This window comes from Aethina tumida, chromosome 3 (assembly GCF_024364675.1).
Source record: "Aethina tumida isolate Nest 87 chromosome 3, icAetTumi1.1, whole genome shotgun sequence".
Taxonomy (NCBI): Eukaryota; Metazoa; Arthropoda; class Insecta; order Coleoptera; family Nitidulidae; genus Aethina; species Aethina tumida.
In genome coordinates, this window is record NC_065437.1 from 3,767,128 (window position 1) to 3,786,659 (window position 19,532).

Below are 19,532 nucleotides of genomic sequence, written 5' to 3' on the forward strand. Positions count from 1 at the left end.
TTTAATCAATAATATTGCTAACAGAGACAATAAATGTTAAGTCAGTCTCAAATTAATTGTGATGACGACATCTGACGACACAAATGATGAGGTCAATACATGATGCTCAATAATAATTTGATAATACAAACGTAGACATCCTCCCAAGCCATTTTTAATTATAATAATTATAATAATCACTTAATCATTCTGTTATTAAGCAACAGAAAATTCTGAATTGTTTATCACTTGATAATCTGTTCATGAATTTGGTTAAAAATGGTGATAATATTTATCTTAGTATGAAGAGTTATATTTTATTTTCAAATTATCTCTGTGCACCTTTATTCCCTCATAATTTCTCTAAATAGCTTTTTAATATTAAAACCATTTTGACCAAAGCCTTTAATCAATAATATTGTTAACAGAGACAATAAATGTTAAGGCAGTCTCAAATTAATTGGATGACAACATCTGACGACACAAATGATGAGGTCAATACATGATGCTCAATAATAATTTGATAATACAAACGTAAACATCCTCCGAAGCCATTTTTAATTATAATAGTCACTTAATTATTCTGTTATTAAGCAACAAAAAATGCTAAATTGTTTATCACTTGGTAATCTCTTCATAATTGTGGTTAAAAATGATGATATTCTTAGTAAGATGAAAGACGTAGTGATAGTTTTTGTTTTTTAAATATTTCTGTGAATCTTACTCCTTCTTAGTTTTGTTCTACAAATAGATTTTTAATATTAAAACCACTATGGCCATAACGGTCAGTTTGAAAGTAGTGAGAATCACAATAAATAATATCAGCCACTTAATTTAACACCGTAATAACGGAACAAATATTTTCAAGAGTATATCAAGAGATACTATCGCGACGACCATTTCTAGGATATATTCAGGATGTGGCCGCAAACCCAACGTCATTAGCAGCTGTGCCACCTGAATTTGCAGCTACGGAAACCCCACACCACCGTCTGATAAGGCTCTAAAACCTTAACCTCCTGTGACCTACAAATACTTCAATTTATTGCCGCCCCTACGCGATAAATTCAGTTAATATAGATACGTTATGCAAGTTTCACGGCTGCTCGCCCGGGTTTCAGTTTGCCTGTTTTATTATTATGAACCCTCTAAATAAATTTCGGTTAATTTTATTTAGGGTTACGCCTGGAGATTTCATTAGTTTACACTACGATTTACATAAAACATATAGTTTACGATATTTGGATTGCGAGGAAACGGAAAGGCGTTATGCGTGTGCAAACCGGATGTCTAGCGCCAACTTTAACATTCGTTCCGTTTATATGGGATCGTAAATAAAATGACAGGGCGATTTTAAATTTAACTACGCGTCGTAGTTTGACGTAAAACATTTCAATTTTAGTATTTTAGATAGAAAAATCATTCTACTTCTATTAAAATATAGTTTTATAGTCGTATTAAATGCCGGACAAATTTATTATTTATTTTAGGTTTAAGTTTACAAATCAAAAAGTATACTATATTATCCTTTTTATGAATTGTATGTGCAATTTTATATTTTTACTACAAAATTACATTTTATTATCTTGTAGAATTCAGAGATTTTTAGACCTACGGCGACATCTCATTGTTACAATTTGAATTCATATGTAAACCTTTCTAGAAATCTAACTGTATCTATAATAGATATATTTGGCATTTTCAAACACAAGGCGACATCTTACGTCGGGAAATTGAGTTCTCACATGGGCTATTATAGAAATCCATCAAAGCATCTCAAAGAATAATATTATATGTAATTGATAAAAAAATTCAAACCTTTATAATTAGTAGTATAAAGTTTTAATATTAACTTTAAATACATATAATATGAATAACCTCTAGATATCTGTAAACTTATTAACCAGAATATAAATCGTCATGAAACATAACTGGCTATGCAACCAATATTACATGTATTCCTTGAATAATTAGTAAAGAATGTTTCTGTGAGAAACTAAGTGAGTTCTGTGTTCCTGAAATGTTCCTAAATTGTAATATGGTAAAAAAAAATAAATAAAACCTTTACCTTCTAGTCTCTAATTGTTTTTAATTAAGTTAAAAGACTAATATTTATAACGTACAAAGTATATATTAATATAAGACATTTACTTTATAAATATAAAAAAAGTTTTCTGTAATTTTTACTTCCTTATTATTTTACAAGCCTTTCATATTCATTTTCTTGGTTATGAATAAAATACTTAATGTTTTTTACAAGGGTAGAGTAAAATACTACTAATAAGTGTAATATTTCATATATTTATGGTCGAATTTATTACAGTGACTGTAATCATAAGAACAGCGTGAAATCCTTAAATTTAATACCTAAACTTAAAATACATAATAATATAAATAAAGAAATTTACAATAAATTTAGTCTGATTAATCAGGCCAACGCTTAAAATAAGACTTTTTACAATATGTAAAAATTTGTACACATAAATTAGTAGCTAAAATGCTGATGGGAGTTAAGTACTCGGCGACAGAAGCACGTGGATGAGTGCGTGATGGAGGATGAAGTACTTTTAGAAGTCGTAAGAGTCACTGTCTCCCTTTTGGACTTTGAACAGGAATTTGTATACGAGTCCAGCCAGGGCACCACCAACAATCGGACCAGCCCAGTACACCTAAAATATACAAAAATTAATATTTTTAACTAAGTTTAACACAAACAACCAAAAGGTTAATTCATTTAGAATTCACACAATATTAATTTTATGCATTTGCTGATTTATTTTACAAGTTATGTGTTTGTGAATTATACATAATTCATCATTTGTAACGTAAAATATTTAAAGTGACACCATAATCAGTCAAAATTCCAAGATTTCTGATGGAATAAAATTCTCTGCATATCCTTAATATGATAAATACCAAAATAAAGATCAAGCTTGTAAGATTCCAGGATATTTAAATATTTTATTCACTAAAGTTCAAGGTGTTGGGAATAATAAAATTATGAATATTTCGCCTGTACCAAAAAATTTTCATAATCGTAGCAGGAATAAAACTGTATGTATATATTTAACAACAATGGGATAAATATTTAAACAGTTATGGTTTTAATTGTTTTATAAAAGAATATATAATTACCCAGTGATTTTCCCAAAGATTCATCACAGCAGCTGGTCCCAAACTTCTAGCAGGATTCACACTGGAGCCTGTGTATTGAATCTGAAATTAAATGGTGTTAATTCAGGTTAAGAACAAAGTAAGTAGCCCATTTCACACAGTTATATGAATAATCTGTTTGTGTTTACTTACTGCACTTAAGTGGCAAGCTGCAATGGCAAAGCCGATGGCCAACGCCGGCGACCCCTTGATGTCCCTCCGCTTGGGGTCGCAAACTGCATGGATGACAAAGAGGAGAACGAAAGTGAGGACCGCCTCCGCCAAGAACCCTTGCAAAGAAGTCAAACTGGAGGAGACGTTGGTCTGGCCCAAACTTCCGACTTTTTCTTCGGGGGTGACAAGCTTAAAACAAAGAAGCTCGTTGTACATTTGGTTAATTAATTAAAATTGTGCACGTGTAAATTAATGAACACAGAGGTGTCCGCATTTGCATATAAATTGATACGTGTGTTCGCACACTTCCTAGTCGACCGGCGATGTGAAATCTACAATCTCGTCGTCTGTATTCTAGACATTGAACTTGATGGTCAATCGTGTGGAACTTCGCCAAGTGCATTCGGACTGACCGAGACCGATACGCGCCACTGACCCCAGTCGACGCTTTTCAACATTGTTTAGTCTAATTTTCATTCAGTTTCCACACAATTAATTTTTATTGTAATTGTTTTACATTAATTGTTCTTGTTGGTAATAAAAAATTATATCTCACGGTTCTGTGGTACTAGGTTACTCTTTATATTTGTTTCAATAGGATGGAAAATATTAATTAATATTTGTGACAGGTTCGCCACAATTAATTAAAGATACTTCTTTGAAGAATTGTTGAAGTAGAGTCCATTCAAACAAGTAACATAGACAAAATACTTAGTAGAAATATTTGAAATCAGTTGAAAAGATTTACTCAATGTTAAGAAAGATTGAATTGAAAGTTGAAGCATAGAAAAAGAAGAATGAATAATTCTAAACTTAAAATTACTTAAGAATGAAAATTTAGAGACAATGAAAAAAGAAGAACGAATCAGTGGGGCTTAAATCTTTAGAAAGATTTTAAAAACTGAAAGAGCTAAAATGGGGAAAGAGGATTTTGAATGAATGAAATTTTTGGAGAGTTAGATTTTTAAAAAGATATAAAATTAAAAACTTCTTTTAGAAGAACATTTGCTAAATTAAAATGTTTTGAAGTTTCTTCAAACAATTAAATGGCTCTTTCCATAAAATAAATAATTTATAATAGTTTAAGAAGAACACTTAAATTATAAAAATCAGAAAGAATAAGAGTCGAATTTTGAAAGAGTTGAGACAGGGAATATTTACAAGAATAAAAGATATATTTAAATAAAATTGTGCGAGAACTTTTTTGCATATTTTAAACCAAAATTGAGAAAAAAAAATAACAAAAAGTGAAACTACAATTGGGAACTTCAAAGAAAAGATATTAAAAAAATATGAGAAGAAAATTTTAGAAATAATTAAAAGAGACATCTTTAGAATTAATTGAGATAAAGAAGGTGATCTTTCAATTTTTTATTCTATAAGAAGATTTGAAGAAAACAGTAATTTTTGAAAAAAAGTTAGAAGAACCTCTCTCTTCCTTTTTAAATCATTAAAAAAGAACTCATTCGAAAGGAGTTGAAAGAGAAAATTTAAGGAAAATTCTAAATAAATTAGATAAACGAATAAACCTTTTAATTGTAGATAAAAAGACTTCCAAGACAAGAAATTTTGGAAATAATTAAAAGAGATATCTTTGGAATAAATTGAGAAAAAGCAAGTCATTCTTCAATTCTTTATACTTTAAGAAGATTTGAAGAAGTAGAAAAAGTAATTTTTGAACAAATTGTAAAAGAATCTTTTTGTTTCTCTTTAAATAATTGGAAGGAACTTATTTGAAAGAAGTTGAAAGAGATCATGTTTGAAAGTTAAAGAAGAATACTAAATAAATTAGATAAATAAATCAACCTTTAGAAAAACTAAAGTCACAATGTAAAAAAGTTAAAACAGGAAAGTTTTAGAAGATTAAAAGACTCATTTATGAACATAATTGAGAGAAGAATATTGTTATTGACATGAAAGATTTACTCAAATTTTTGCCAAAGGTGTCAGTTAAATTTATTTGAATTCTTCAAAAGAGTCAATAATAAAAAATCACAATTTATAAAAGATATTTTAAACCTAAATTGGGAAAATGACAAATTTAATTAGAGGCTGTTCAAATAAGTAGATAAAAATACTTTTGAGAAGACTTCCAAGAGAAGATTTTTGACAGAATTTAAGAAGAAATATTTAAAAGAGATATCTTTAGAATTGATTGAGAAGGAAATACTCCAAAGAGAAGATTTTTTAAAAAAATTAAAAATAAAATTTTAGAAATAATTAAAAGAGATATCTTTAGATTTAATTGAGATAAATAAGGTAATTCTATAATTATCTATTCTTTAAGAAGATTTGAAGAAATGGAAAAAGATAATTTTTCTTCTTAAATAATTGGAAAGAAAGTCATTTGAAAGGAGTTGAAAGAAATCATGTTTGAAAGTTAAAGAAGAATACTAAATTAGATAAATGAATCAATATTTAGAAACATTATAAGCCACATTCTGAAAAAATTAAAACAGAAAATTTTTAGAAAATTAAAAGATTCATTTAAAAAAAATGGCAAAATATTTTAAATCAAAAATTAAGAAAATGGCAAATTTAATTAGAAACTTTTCAAATAAGTAGACTAAAATAGACAAGACTTTTAGGAAGTATTATTCAACAAAGAGCAGGTCATTCTTCAATTCTCTATTCATTAAGAAGACTTGAAAAAAGAGAAAAAGGTAGTTATTCGAAAATATTTGAAAGTATTTCTTTGTTTCTTCAAACCATTGAAAAAAAAATCATTTAAAAGGAGTTGTAAAAAAATCACATTTAAATTAGATAAATAAATCATCCTTTACAAAGATTAGAGTTACATTCTGAAAAATTTGAAACAGAAAATGTTTAAAATATTAAATACTCATTTAAAAAAATGAAATATTATTACTGATTTGAAAGATATACTCAAATTTTTGACAAAGGTGTAAATGAAATTTACTCGAATTTTTCAAAAGAGTTAATACTAAAAAATTACAATTTTAAAAATATACTTTAAACCTCAATTAAGGAAATAAGAAACTTTTCAAATAAGTAGATAAAAAGACTTTTAAGAAGACTTCTCAAAGAGAATTAATAGAGAAGGAAAGATCTTCAATTCTATATTCTTTAAGAAGATTTGAAAAAATTTTATATAAAAGTTAAAAAATATAGGAATAATTAAGAGATATTTTTAGAATTAATGAAAAAAACAGTAGGTCATTCTCTAATTCTTTATTCTTTAAAAATATTTAAAACTATAGAACTCTTCGTTTTGATGAAAAAATTTTAAGCAAACATACTACACATCAGTGTGTAGAAAAAATCCTTTAATGGTTTATAAAGGTTTGATAGAGCTAGATTAGATAGATATCTTTCGAAAGTATTGAAACACTGAATTTAAGAAGATGAGTACCTCTTAAAAAAATTTTACATGGATAACACCATTTAACATTTTTCTTCCAAATCATATTTCCTAAAGCTAGACACATTAATATAACATAGATTACAATAATTATATTATCTAATTAACCTTAAACCATGAGATCTGTATTCCCACATCATTTATTCAGTTCCGAACCATTAACCTTCTAATATGTCTCATCATTCACGTGCTTTCACGGGCTTGCGTGAGCTACAGCTTAGAATTTACCAATTTTCAAAATGGCACATTACACACGTAGTTAAGTGTTGCTTAAATATGAATGAAAAAAAATTATTTAGATCGTAATAATAACTTTACGTTTATGGTAATGTTGCATGCAGTTTTTGCCTTAATAAATATTGATTAGGAATAAAAAAAACTAGTTTTGGCCAAGTAAAAAATTACAGTTGGGCAACTTGTCTGGTTAATACTTGAATTAATCTTAACTACTATAGAATTCTATTTAAAAATGTAATTGTTATGGGTACATGAACATAATAGAACAGTAATTAAATAATATATCTCCTTTATATGGACATAACTCAATATTTTCTAATTCAAATGTGGTAACTTGTAATTACTTTTTTGTAATGGCTATAAATCATAAATTGATATTTACTCTACACTTGACTATGTGTACAAGAGGCTGAAAAAGCTCGACTCATATTTAATGTCACTATTTATGGCATATTTAATATGTTATAGGCAAATTTATGCGTTATTAAGTTCATATTTAACCCAACTTTGGTATTTAATTAAAACATTGTTGTGGTGGGCAGCTTCCAGTATTACCTCATTGTCATGGGGCACCACAACTATGACATATAACAATAGATAATGGATATTAAAATAACAAATTTAATAATAACCAACGAGCAAATTAAAAAGTCCAATTTCAAACACCTTGACCTATAAATAAATATCAGGCATGAATAAAAAACACGTTGAAAACTCAGGAAAATAACATCACCGTCAGCATGGTAACGTCGGCTTTTTTATAAAAGTTATATATTGTAATAGAATACCTAATAAATGTTATTTTATCTGTTAATCGTGCATTCTTTCGAATACCTTTGGCGTAAAATGTGTATTGTGTTGGTGATTTATTGACTGACCTTTCTGAATAGATCAAATCACTCCAACTTTTTCATTAATACGTTAAAAAAAATTAACGGAATGTCGTTGAATGTTATCCTTTTGTTAAAGTGTGACTCTTTTAAAACTACAAAAACCACAAGTTTATGACCATTATTAAGTAATCTGTGACTTACTATTAAAAGTTATTGTCTTTGGATGTATGTAAACACAATTGTCAGACGTAATTAATAAAATTTGCATAATTTCGCAATTATTTATTCAATAACCCATTTAACTATGAACAACAAAAGGAGTTTTATTAATTTAATTGAGAGTCTTGCAAAATTATATTGGGTTTGTGGTGTGTCATTACAATGTACATTTTTATGCATACTGTAATAAAACAAAATATCATAAATACATCTTTGTATGTACATAACTGTATCCAACATAAAAATATTTTTAAAGTAACTGTTCCACCCATCAAAACAGCAAAAGAGAAAAATTAATTACCATCATAGTTCAGTAGGAGAACAACATTCACCGTCATTTTTTACGTGTAAAAAAATAACAATGGAAGTCTTCGTTTTCCCATCTTAGCGACATTGCTATTAATAAGATTTCCAATTATGATTAGTAGGTTAAATATAGAGAACTGATAGTGAAAGGACAAATTAGTGCTTTCCTTTCTAAATATGGAGTTTTAGCACAATACACTTAATAAAACAGTTACTTATTATGGAAAGCAGATGACGGTGATTCTGGGCAAAATTATCAACAAATGTTAATAACCAACTCATGACCGTCGTGCCCACCGAAAAGTGCAAGCAAAGATGCATTGATTATTCCCAGTAAACGGACGTAATTGATTGATTAATTTAACTTAATTAACAGAAGCATTAAACTTTACAGCAGTGTGTGTAATTGATTACTTTCCACCATGATTAAGATGAGTCTCAAGTCTTAGTCTTGTATATTTATAAACCGACTGACTAATATCGTATTTTATTCTTAGAATTTAATAATATTAATTAATTATATATTTGTTATTCCGAAGACAAAGTATTCAACAGTAACAGTCACCCGTGTATGTATTATATCTATTAACAACATCTAAATATATACACGTTTTTTTAGGCCTTCGCATTATTATAATTTCGTACCCTTCACCAAGCACTTGTAAATAATCTCCAAACAAAACATTTGTTATTAAATGTCAGTTCCTACTGCTAATCGTGAGGTATGATCCTTTGAAATGACTTTTTTCTAACTAATTTTATTATTGTTATTATTGTTTTCTAACTGACTGGCTAATGGCAGGTTAAATTATACAGTTTCTAATTTTTTATATTGAATACTTTTCACCAACAAGCCAAAAAAACATTTAATTTTATGCTTTTATTTATACCTTTAGAAGTGCAGCTCCAGCAATGGCCCCAACGCACTGTACGACGATGTAGAACATGGACTTGAGGAGTTTTATGTCACCAGACACGAAGAGGCTGAGAGTGACTGCTGGGTTGATGTGACATCCACTGACGTGACCAATACACTGAAACAGATATAAATATAGATTATAAATATTTTAAAAGCACAACCATAAAAACTATTGTAGCTAAATAATTATTTAAAATATGTAGAAATATCTCTAAACAATTTGTATTGGCTTTAAAAGTATGATTTTAGTTATTGATTTTAGAAGATTTAATTAATACATTTTATTTATGGAAATAAATTAATAAACAATTAAGTAAATATTGTATATTATTATAGAAAATCTTAAAAACATATTTTCTGTATAAAAATAAAAATTACAAATTTTGTAAATTTTTGAAAATAAATTTTTATAAACTTATAAAAATATTGTAATTGTAAATCTTATAAAAAATTATTATATAATATATAATATATAATATATAATATATAATATATAATATATAATATATAATATATAATATATAATATATAATATATAATATATAATATATAATATATAATATATAATATATAATATATAATATATAATATATAATATATAATATATAATATATAATATATAATATATAATATATAATATATAATATATAATATATAATATATAATATATAATATATAATATATAATATATAATATATAATATATAATATATAATATATAATATATAATATATAATATATAATATATAATATATAATATATAATATATAATATATAATATATAATATATAATATATAATATATAATATATAATATATAATATATAATATATAATATATAATATATAATATATAATATATAATATATAATATATAATATATAATATATAATATATAATATATAATATATAATATATAATATATAATATATAATATATAATATATAATATATAATATATAATATATAATATATAATATATAATATATAATATATAATATATAATATATAATATATAATATATAATATATAATATATAATATATAATATATAATATATAATATATAATATATAATATTATAAAAATTATATAATAAATATATATAAAATTGAAAAAAAAAAACGTTTAAATGGTGAAATTCTTAAAATAAAAGATAAGTGATGCAATTAAAATAAAAATGAATACTTTTAAAATTTAAATTTAAAAAATATTCTAAATAAATGGATAAAGTTGAAAATTAACGTTTTGAAGTAAATTAGAAAAATAAAATCTGAAAGAAACATATGGAAGTATTTTATTGAACATAGCAACAAAAATAAAAAAAAAAATATTGTGACTGTTTAAATTGAAAAATAAATAAATAAAAATTAGAAAAAGTTATGTAGATAGTGAAATTTAATACATATGTTAATATATTAAAATTTATTAATATTATTTAATACTGAAAATTAAAAAAATATATAATTAGTATAATTAACATATAAAAGAATCTTAATAAAATTTTAAATTTTTATAATTTTAACTTAAAAAATATTCTAATTTATAAATGAATAAAATTGAAAACTGATCGTTTTGAATTTATAAATATAAATTACAAAAAAAAAATCTGAAAGAAATTTTAGTGGATATTTTTTTTAAAAATTAATATATATATATATATATATATATATATATATATATATATATATATATATATATATATATATAAAATTATTGTTACTGTTTAAATTGAGAAATGTGTATAATCTAATAAAAATTAAAAAGTAATGTTTAAATGGTGTAATAATATAAATGAATAAAGTTGAAGTAAAAAAACATAAAGAAAATCATAATAAATCAAAAAAACAATTAAAAAATCTATATTGTAATTAAAGTGGATATTTTAATAAAAATTTAAAAAATTGTTTATATGGTGCAATTTGACTGTTTAAACATATTTTGTTAACAACCAGAATACCGACATCAATTCAGGGCAAAAACAAGTTGTAAAAGTTATTGTCAATATTGTAAAAATTAAGAAACTGTCATAAATAATAAAATTGGAAAACTGCTTTTAACATACATACATATTATAGTGTAATTTAATTAAATAAATGTTTAATTTTTTATTAAATATATTTAACTAAATAAAAAAAGTGTGTCAAATTAAAATAAAAATCATTTAAAAATATAAAAAATTCATAAAAATGTTTTCACTTTCTTAAAAACAAATTACTGTTTTTCTAATGTTAGAATAATAATGTAATAATTTGTTTATGTCAAAACATAAATTTAATTAAGGGTGTATTAGTATTAGCATCGATGAAGAAATTAAAATATTTATGTGCCTCCATATTGATTTACAACCTAAAATTTAAAGTGCAATACTTACATGGCCATAAATTTATCTGATATAAGATTAATATATTACACATTTTTATAACATCTATATACATCAACTATTGAATAACATTTAATATAATTAAAGTGACTTTTAAAGTCTAAATTGATATATTCACTCGATTTTATATGTTGTATGTGTAATATATTATTTATAATGACCTGACCATTTACTTTGATACGTATCTTAGTTTTTTATAAATACTTCTACATCGGTATAGCTGCATCTTATAATTTATTTAACTTCTTAAGTGACTTTCTTTCTTGATAATTACTTTCTAAACGTGCGTCAGTAAAATTTTTGCTTTCCATTCTATGAAAATCAAAAACTTTTGGTTTAGTAATATTTCCTCATAAAGTGACTAATTATTTTCATTTCTGCAAATTATTTTTTGTTATTAATAATATCCGGTAACATGTACTACAATAAATTACATAAAGGAGAACAAAATGGTCATTAAATAAATACACACACACACACACATATTTTTATATAATTGCCACATAAGGTCAGTCGTTTTATTTAGACTAAAGTAATTATTCAATTAATTCATTTTCAGTTAATTACTGCTGAAACATTAAAGTTCGAACCGAAAAATTCATCTTTCTCTTAATGTGTAATAAATCTATCTATAATTAACCTAAAATTAATTGTAAATGTACATTATGTGTGGCCGATTTATATTTTAAAGTTGAAGGACGTGAGAAATAATATCAGAACTTCTGTTGGTCTGTCAAACGAACTGCATTTGGCTTAAAGGTATAGGTGATGTTTCGACACGTTGATGTCTGTCGTTGTTCAATGTCGGACTGTTGATTTCATGAATCAATGTCAAATTTTGATATGATTTTGATTACAACAACACGACTAGGTGTGCCAAAAGGTTTAACAGTTTCCACTTAATCATTTTCAATGTTCAATTTTTCTAGTTTAAAAGAATTTATTTATTTATTTCAATATTTCTGGACTTTCAGTTCCTGTTCCATTTAGGTTGTGGTTGCTAGTCGTACCGTGGATATGAATAAACAATTCCAAACAGGTGCGTACTTCAGACACACTTTATAAGAGGATAGATGCATCTGACCTGGTACCTGATACTCGTTACGCAACAACGCTTGACACTGGATGTTATAAACCGTTATGTAATTTCGAACAGGTCCTAACCTTGACAATACCGCTGCAACTAACCTATTTATTTATAAATATATATCAATTTCAAGGTCACAATTTCACATATCGATTCCATCGATCGACTCTTCTAATTTCAAATTATGTTTCATGATTAATAGTTGGCAATTATACTTTTACCTAAGGCTCATTTGCATTTTTACGTATCACATTAATTTATTTATAGTCTTGTATGAGGTTGATGTTATGTATTAATAGCCTTTTTGATTAAGGATGAGCTTAAGTCGTGGTTTAGAGATTAAGCATCTTAAATGACAAGATTCAGTAGATAATAACAACTTGATAACATTTCACGTAAGAATAAAATGAGGGATAGAATGTAAATCATGTTATGGAAAATAATTTCAAGGAAAAAACGAAGGTTTCACTTACTGTGAGCTTCGATTATGACTTAAGTATCCTAAATAGCTTCCTGATAACATTTCATAATGTGAGGCAAATAATAAATTCTGTATTGGCAAATAATTACAGTGAAAGATAAAGACGAAAGCTAAATTTTCTTAAGCTACAAATTTAATGTTCTCAATATCTTCTACAATAATAATTTGTTCATGAATGAAGCGACGATGTCTTAAGTAATTGTATTGTCTTATTTGTTTTACTTACTATGAGCTGTTATTGAGGTACAGAGATCAGGTATCTTCAATAACTTCATGATAATATTTCATAAAAGAATAAAATTTGAGGAAGAACATAAACCATACATTAGAAAATATTTACAGTGAAAGGAAAAGACGAAAGCTAAATTTTCTTTAGCTACAAATATAATATCCTCAATATCTTCTACAGTAATAAATTGTTCATGAATGAAGCGGCGATATCTTCAGGTAATTGTATTGTCTTATTAGTTTTATATATTATGAGCTTCAAATGAGTTATAAAGATTAGATATTTTCAATAACTTCATGATAATATTACATAAAAGAATAAAATTAGAGAAAGAACATAAACCGTGCATTAGAAAATAATTACAGTGACAGAGAAAGACGAAAGATAAATTTTCTTTAGCTACAAATTTAATGCCCTCAATATCTTCTACAATAATAAATTATTCATGAATGAAGCCAAGATATATTCAGGTAATTGCATTGTCTTATTAGTTTTACTTACTATGAGCTTCAATTGAAGTATAAAGATAAGGTATTTTCAATAACTTCATGATAATATTACATAAAAGAATAAAATTAGAGAAAGAACATAAACCGTGCATTAGAAAATAATTACAGTGACAGAGAAAGACGAAAGATAAATTTTCTTTAGCTACAAATTTAATGCCCTCAATATCTTCTACAATAATAAATTATTCATGAATGAAGCCAAGATATATTCAGGTAATTGCATTATCTTATTAGTTTTACTTACTATGAGCTTCAATTGAAGTATAAAGATAAGGTATTTTCAATAACTTCATGATAATATTACATAAAAGAATAAAATTAGAGAAAGAACATAAACCGTGCATTAGAAAATAATTACAGTGACAGAGAAAGACGAAAGATAAATTTTCTTTAGCTACAAATTTAATGCCCTCAATATCTTCTACAATAATAAATTATTCATGAATGAAGCCAAGATATATTCAGGTAATTGCATTGTCTTATTAGTTTTACTTACTATGAGCTTCAATTGAAGTATAAAGATAAGGTATTTTCAATAACTTCATGATAATATTACATAAAAGAATAAAATTAGAGAAAGAACATAAACCGTGCATTAGAAAATAATTACAGTGACAGAGAAAGACGAAAGATAAATTTTCTTTAGCTACAAATTTAATGCCCTCAATATCTTCTACAATAATAAATTATTCATGAATGAAGCCAAGATATATTCAGGTAATTGCATTGTCTTATTAGTTTTACTTACTATGAGCTTCAATTGAAGTATAAAGATAAGGTATTTTCAATAACTTCATGATAATATTACATAAAAGAATAAAATTAGAGAAAGAACATAAACCGTGCATTAGAAAATAATTACAGTGACAGAGAAAGACGAAAGATAAATTTTCTTTAGCTACAAATTTAATGCCCTCAATATCTTCTACAATAATAAATTATTCATGAATGAAGCCAAGATATATTCAGGTAATTGCATTGTCTTATTAGTTTTACTTACTATGAGCTTCAATTGAAGTATAAAGATAAGGTATTTTCAATAACTTCATGATAATATTACATAAAAGAATAAAATTAGAGAAAGAACATAAACCGTGCATTAGAAAATAATTACAGTGACAGAGAAAGACGAAAGATAAATTTTCTTTAGCTACAAATTTAATGCCCTCAATATCTTCTACAATAATAAATTATTCATGAATGAAGCCAAGATATATTCAGGTAATTGCATTGTCTTATTAGTTTTACTTACTATGAGCTTCAATTGAAGTATAAAGATAAGGTATTTTCAATAACTTCATGATAATATTACATAAAAGAATAAAATTAGAGAAAGAACATAAACCGTGCATTAGAAAATAATTACAGTGACAGAGAAAGACGAAAGATAAATTTTCTTTAGCTGCAAATTTAATGTCCTCAATATCTTCTACAATAATAAATTGTTCATGAATCAAGCGACGATATCTTCAGGTAATTGTATTGTCTTATTAGTTTTACTTACTATGAGCTTCAATTGAAGTATAAAGATAAGGTATTTTCAATAACTTCATGATAATATTACATAAAAGAATAAAATTAGAGAAAGAACATAAACCATGCATTAGAAAATAATTACAGTGACAGAGAAAGACGAAAGATAAATTTTCTTTAGCTACAAATTTAATGCCCTCAATATCTTCTACAATAATAAATTATTCATGAATGAAGCCAAGATATATTCAGGTAATTGCATTGTCTTATTAGTTTTACTTACTATGAGCTTCAATTGAAGTATAAAGATAAGGTATTTTCAATAACTTCATGATAATATTACATAAAAGAATAAAATTAGAGAAAGAACATAAACCGTGCATTAGAAAATAATTACAGTGACAGAGAAAGACGAAAGATAAATTTTCTTTAGCTGCAAATTTAATGTCCTCAATATCTTCTACAATAATAAATTGTTCATGAATCAAGCGACGATATCTTCAGGTAATTGTATTGTCTTATTAGTTTTACTTACTATGAGCTTCAATTGAAGTATAAAGATAAGGTATTTTCAATAACTTCATGATAATATTACATAAAAGAATAAAATTAGAGAAAGAACATAAACCGTGCATTAGAAAATAATTACAGTGACAGAGAAAGACGAAAGATAAATTTTCTTTAGCTGCAAATTTAATGTCCTCAATATCTTCTACAATAATAAATTGTTCATGAATCAAGCGACGATATCTTCAGGTAATTGTATTGTCTTATTAGTTTTACTTACTATGAGCTTCAATTGAAGTATAAAGATAAGGTATTTTCAATAACTTCATGATAATATTACATAAAAGAATAAAATTAGAGAAAGAACATAAACCGTGCATTAGAAAATAATTACAGTGACAGAGAAAGACGAAAGATAAATTTTCTTTAGCTACAAATTGAATGTCCCCAATATCTTCTACAATAATAAATTGTTCATGAATGAAGCGACGATATCTTCAGGTAATTGTATTGTCTTATTAGTTTTACTTACTATGAGCTTCAATTGAAGTATAAAGATAAGATATTTTCAATAACTTCATGATAATATTACATAAAAGATTAAAATTAGAGGAAGAACATAAACCGTGCATTAGAAAATAATTACAGTGACAGAGAAAGACGAAAGATAAATTTTCTTTAGCTACAAATTTAATGTCCTCAATATCTTCTACAATAATAAATTGTTCATGAATCAAGCGACGATATCTTCAGGTAATTGTATTGTCTTATTAGTTTTACTTACTATGAGCTTCAATTGAAGTATAAAGATAAGGTATTTTCAATAACTTCATGATAATATTACATAAAAGAATAAAATTAGAGAAAGAACATAAACCGTGCATTAGAAAATAATTACAGTGACAGAGAAAGACGAAAGATAAATTTTCTTTAGCTACAAATTGAATGTCCCCAATATCTTCTACAATAATAAATTGTTCATGAATGAAGCGACGATATCTTCAGGTAATTGTATTGTCTTATTAGTTTTACTTACTATGAGCTTCAATTGAAGTATAAAGATAAGATATTTTCAATAACTTCATGATAATATTACATAAAAGATTAAAATTAGAGGAAGAACATAAACCGTGCATTAGAAAATAATTACAGTGACAGAGAAAGACGAAAGATAAATTTTCTTTAGCTACAAATTTAATGTCCTCAATATCTTCTACAATAATAAATTGTTCATGAATGAAGCGACTATATCTTCAGGTAATTGTATTGTCTTATTAGTTTTACTTACTATGAGCTTCAATTGAGGTACAGAGATTAGGTATCTTCAATAACTTTATGATAACGTTTAATAAAAGAATAAAATTTGAGGAAAAACATAAACCATACATTAGAAAATAATTATAGTGAAAGAGAAAGACAAAAGCTAAATTTTCTTTAGCTACAAATTTAATGTTCTCAATATCTTCTACAATAATAAATTGTTCATGAATGAAGCAACGATATATTCCAATAATTGTATTGTCTTATTAGTCTTACTTAATATGAGCTTCAATTGAGGTATAAAGGTTAGGTATCTTCAATAACTTCATGATAATATGTAATAAAAAAATAATATTAAAGAGAAAGACAAAAGCTAAATTTTCTTTAGTTACAAATTTAATATCCTCAATATCTTCTACAATAATAAATTGTTCATGAATGAAGTCAAGATATCTTCAGGTAATTGTATTGTCTTATTAGTTTTACTTACTATGAGCTTCAATTGAGGTACAGAGATTAAGTATCTTCAATAACTTCATGATAATATTTAATAAAAGAATAAAATTTGAGGAAGAACATAGACCATGTAATAGAAAATAATTGCAGAGAAAGGGAAAGACGAAAGCTAAATTTTCTTTAGCTACAAATATAAGGTCCTCAATATCTTCTACAATAATAAATTGTTCATGAATGAAGCGGCGATGTCTCCAAATAATTATATTGTCTATGAACTTCAATTGAAGTATAGAAATTAAGCATCTTCAGCATTAACTTCATGAATATATTTCATAAAATTTGAGGAAGAACATAAACTATACATAAGAAAATAATTACAGTGAAAGGCTAAATTTTCTTTAGCTGCAAATTTAGCTGTTTTTAATATTTGGTACAGTTAATTAGTTTGACTTATTGATTATATTTACGATTCTATACTTAAATTTACTGGTGAAAGTGACAAAAAATATGACTCACCGATATATGCTACACGTGTTATTATTTAAATAATTATACAAATTTTAGAAGGTCGTTGTTAGTGCGGTGAACTGTGATACTAGTGATATTTAAACTTTATTGTTTATTATGCATACATCTTAATATTCTGTTACGTTCAATTCGCGATGCTCATCTATCATGCTGTTTTTGCCATTATAGAAAAAAACTGCTTAGTTTTCAAAAAATCAAAACGCAATTAGTTAATTGATATTGTATTTCAAGTTGTTCGTTCCCAGGGTACTTAAATAACGACTACAATACGTGATTAATGATTTGTGGGTTTGAATAAATCATTTAATGGAAATGTAAAATTTAATGTTTAAAATAGGAAATTTAAAATTAATTTTACTACGTAGCATGTAAATACACAATACGAAATAAAATAGATATATTATGTTTTTATTTTTAGATTACACATTTAATGATTTTGTTATAATAGTTTATGCAAACAATTTAAATTTCCAATTTAATTTTATTTAATTTTAAACTAAAGTCAACTTTGTGTTTTTATAAGATTTTAACTACATTTTAACATTTCTTTAATTTGTTAAATAAAAAATATGCATATAAAATTTTAATTGTAAATTAATTAATTAATTAATTTTTGTTTAAAAAATATAGAATCAATCAAATTTATTTCCAAGGTTTAATTTGTTACACATTATTAATATAGTGTATTAAATTAAAATAATATTCTTAATAAAACATCAATAAAATGCATTAGAAAATTAGTAAAAATAAATTTAAAAAATCCAGAATAATCAAATTTATATTCAATTCTAAATATTTTACTATTTATTCAATTTTTCCATTATTAACATAGTTTATTCTGTTTAAATAGTACTTTTAATAAAAAATTAATGAAATGCATTAAAAAGTTATTAAAAACAAATTTTAAAAGTTCGGATTAATCAAATGTATTTCCAAATTTTAATTTTTATATTATGTTTTAATAAAAATTGAATACAGTGCATTAAAAAATTATCAAATTTAGTTCTAAATTTAAATTCTCTCACTATTTATTTAATATTACCAATTTTAATATAATTTATTGTGTTTAAATAATATATTTTGATAAATAGTTAATGTATTTTCATTTTTAAAAAGAAATTCAAAATATTCCGGATAATCAAATTTATTTCCAAATTTATCATTTTTTACTATTTATTTATTTTTTAATATGATTTATTATATTTAAATTCTATTTCTTAATAAAAAGTTAATTCACTAAACATATTAAAAACAAATTTTGAAAATACAAAATCAAATTTATTATTATTTTTTTTTTCTCATTTTTACTATATTATTATTCATTAGATTTACATAATATTTTTTAATAAATTTCAAAAAATTTAGAATAAACAAATTTATTTCCAAATTCATAATTTAATGCGTTAAAAAATTATTAAACATT

General features: G+C 24.7%; 1 protein-coding gene across 2 annotated transcripts in view; it reads right to left on the bottom strand.

Moving 5' to 3' along the window:
• Window positions 1-2,260: 2,260 nt before the first annotated feature.
• The window catches only part of LOC109601182 (aquaporin AQPAe.a), an 84,504-nt gene continuing 67,232 nt past the window's right edge, over window positions 2,261-19,532 (bottom strand). For both annotated transcript variants that reach the window (XM_020017404.2, XM_049965596.1), the window contains 4 exons: window positions 9,174-9,317; window positions 3,286-3,495; window positions 3,115-3,195; window positions 2,261-2,648 (listed from right to left, as the gene is read on the bottom strand). In XM_020017404.2, the coding sequence (XP_019872963.2) occupies window positions 2,547-2,648; window positions 3,115-3,195; window positions 3,286-3,495; window positions 9,174-9,317 (537 nt within the window). In that variant the 3' untranslated portion in view covers window positions 2,261-2,546. The remainder of the gene's footprint in view (window positions 2,649-3,114; window positions 3,196-3,285; window positions 3,496-9,173; window positions 9,318-19,532) is intronic.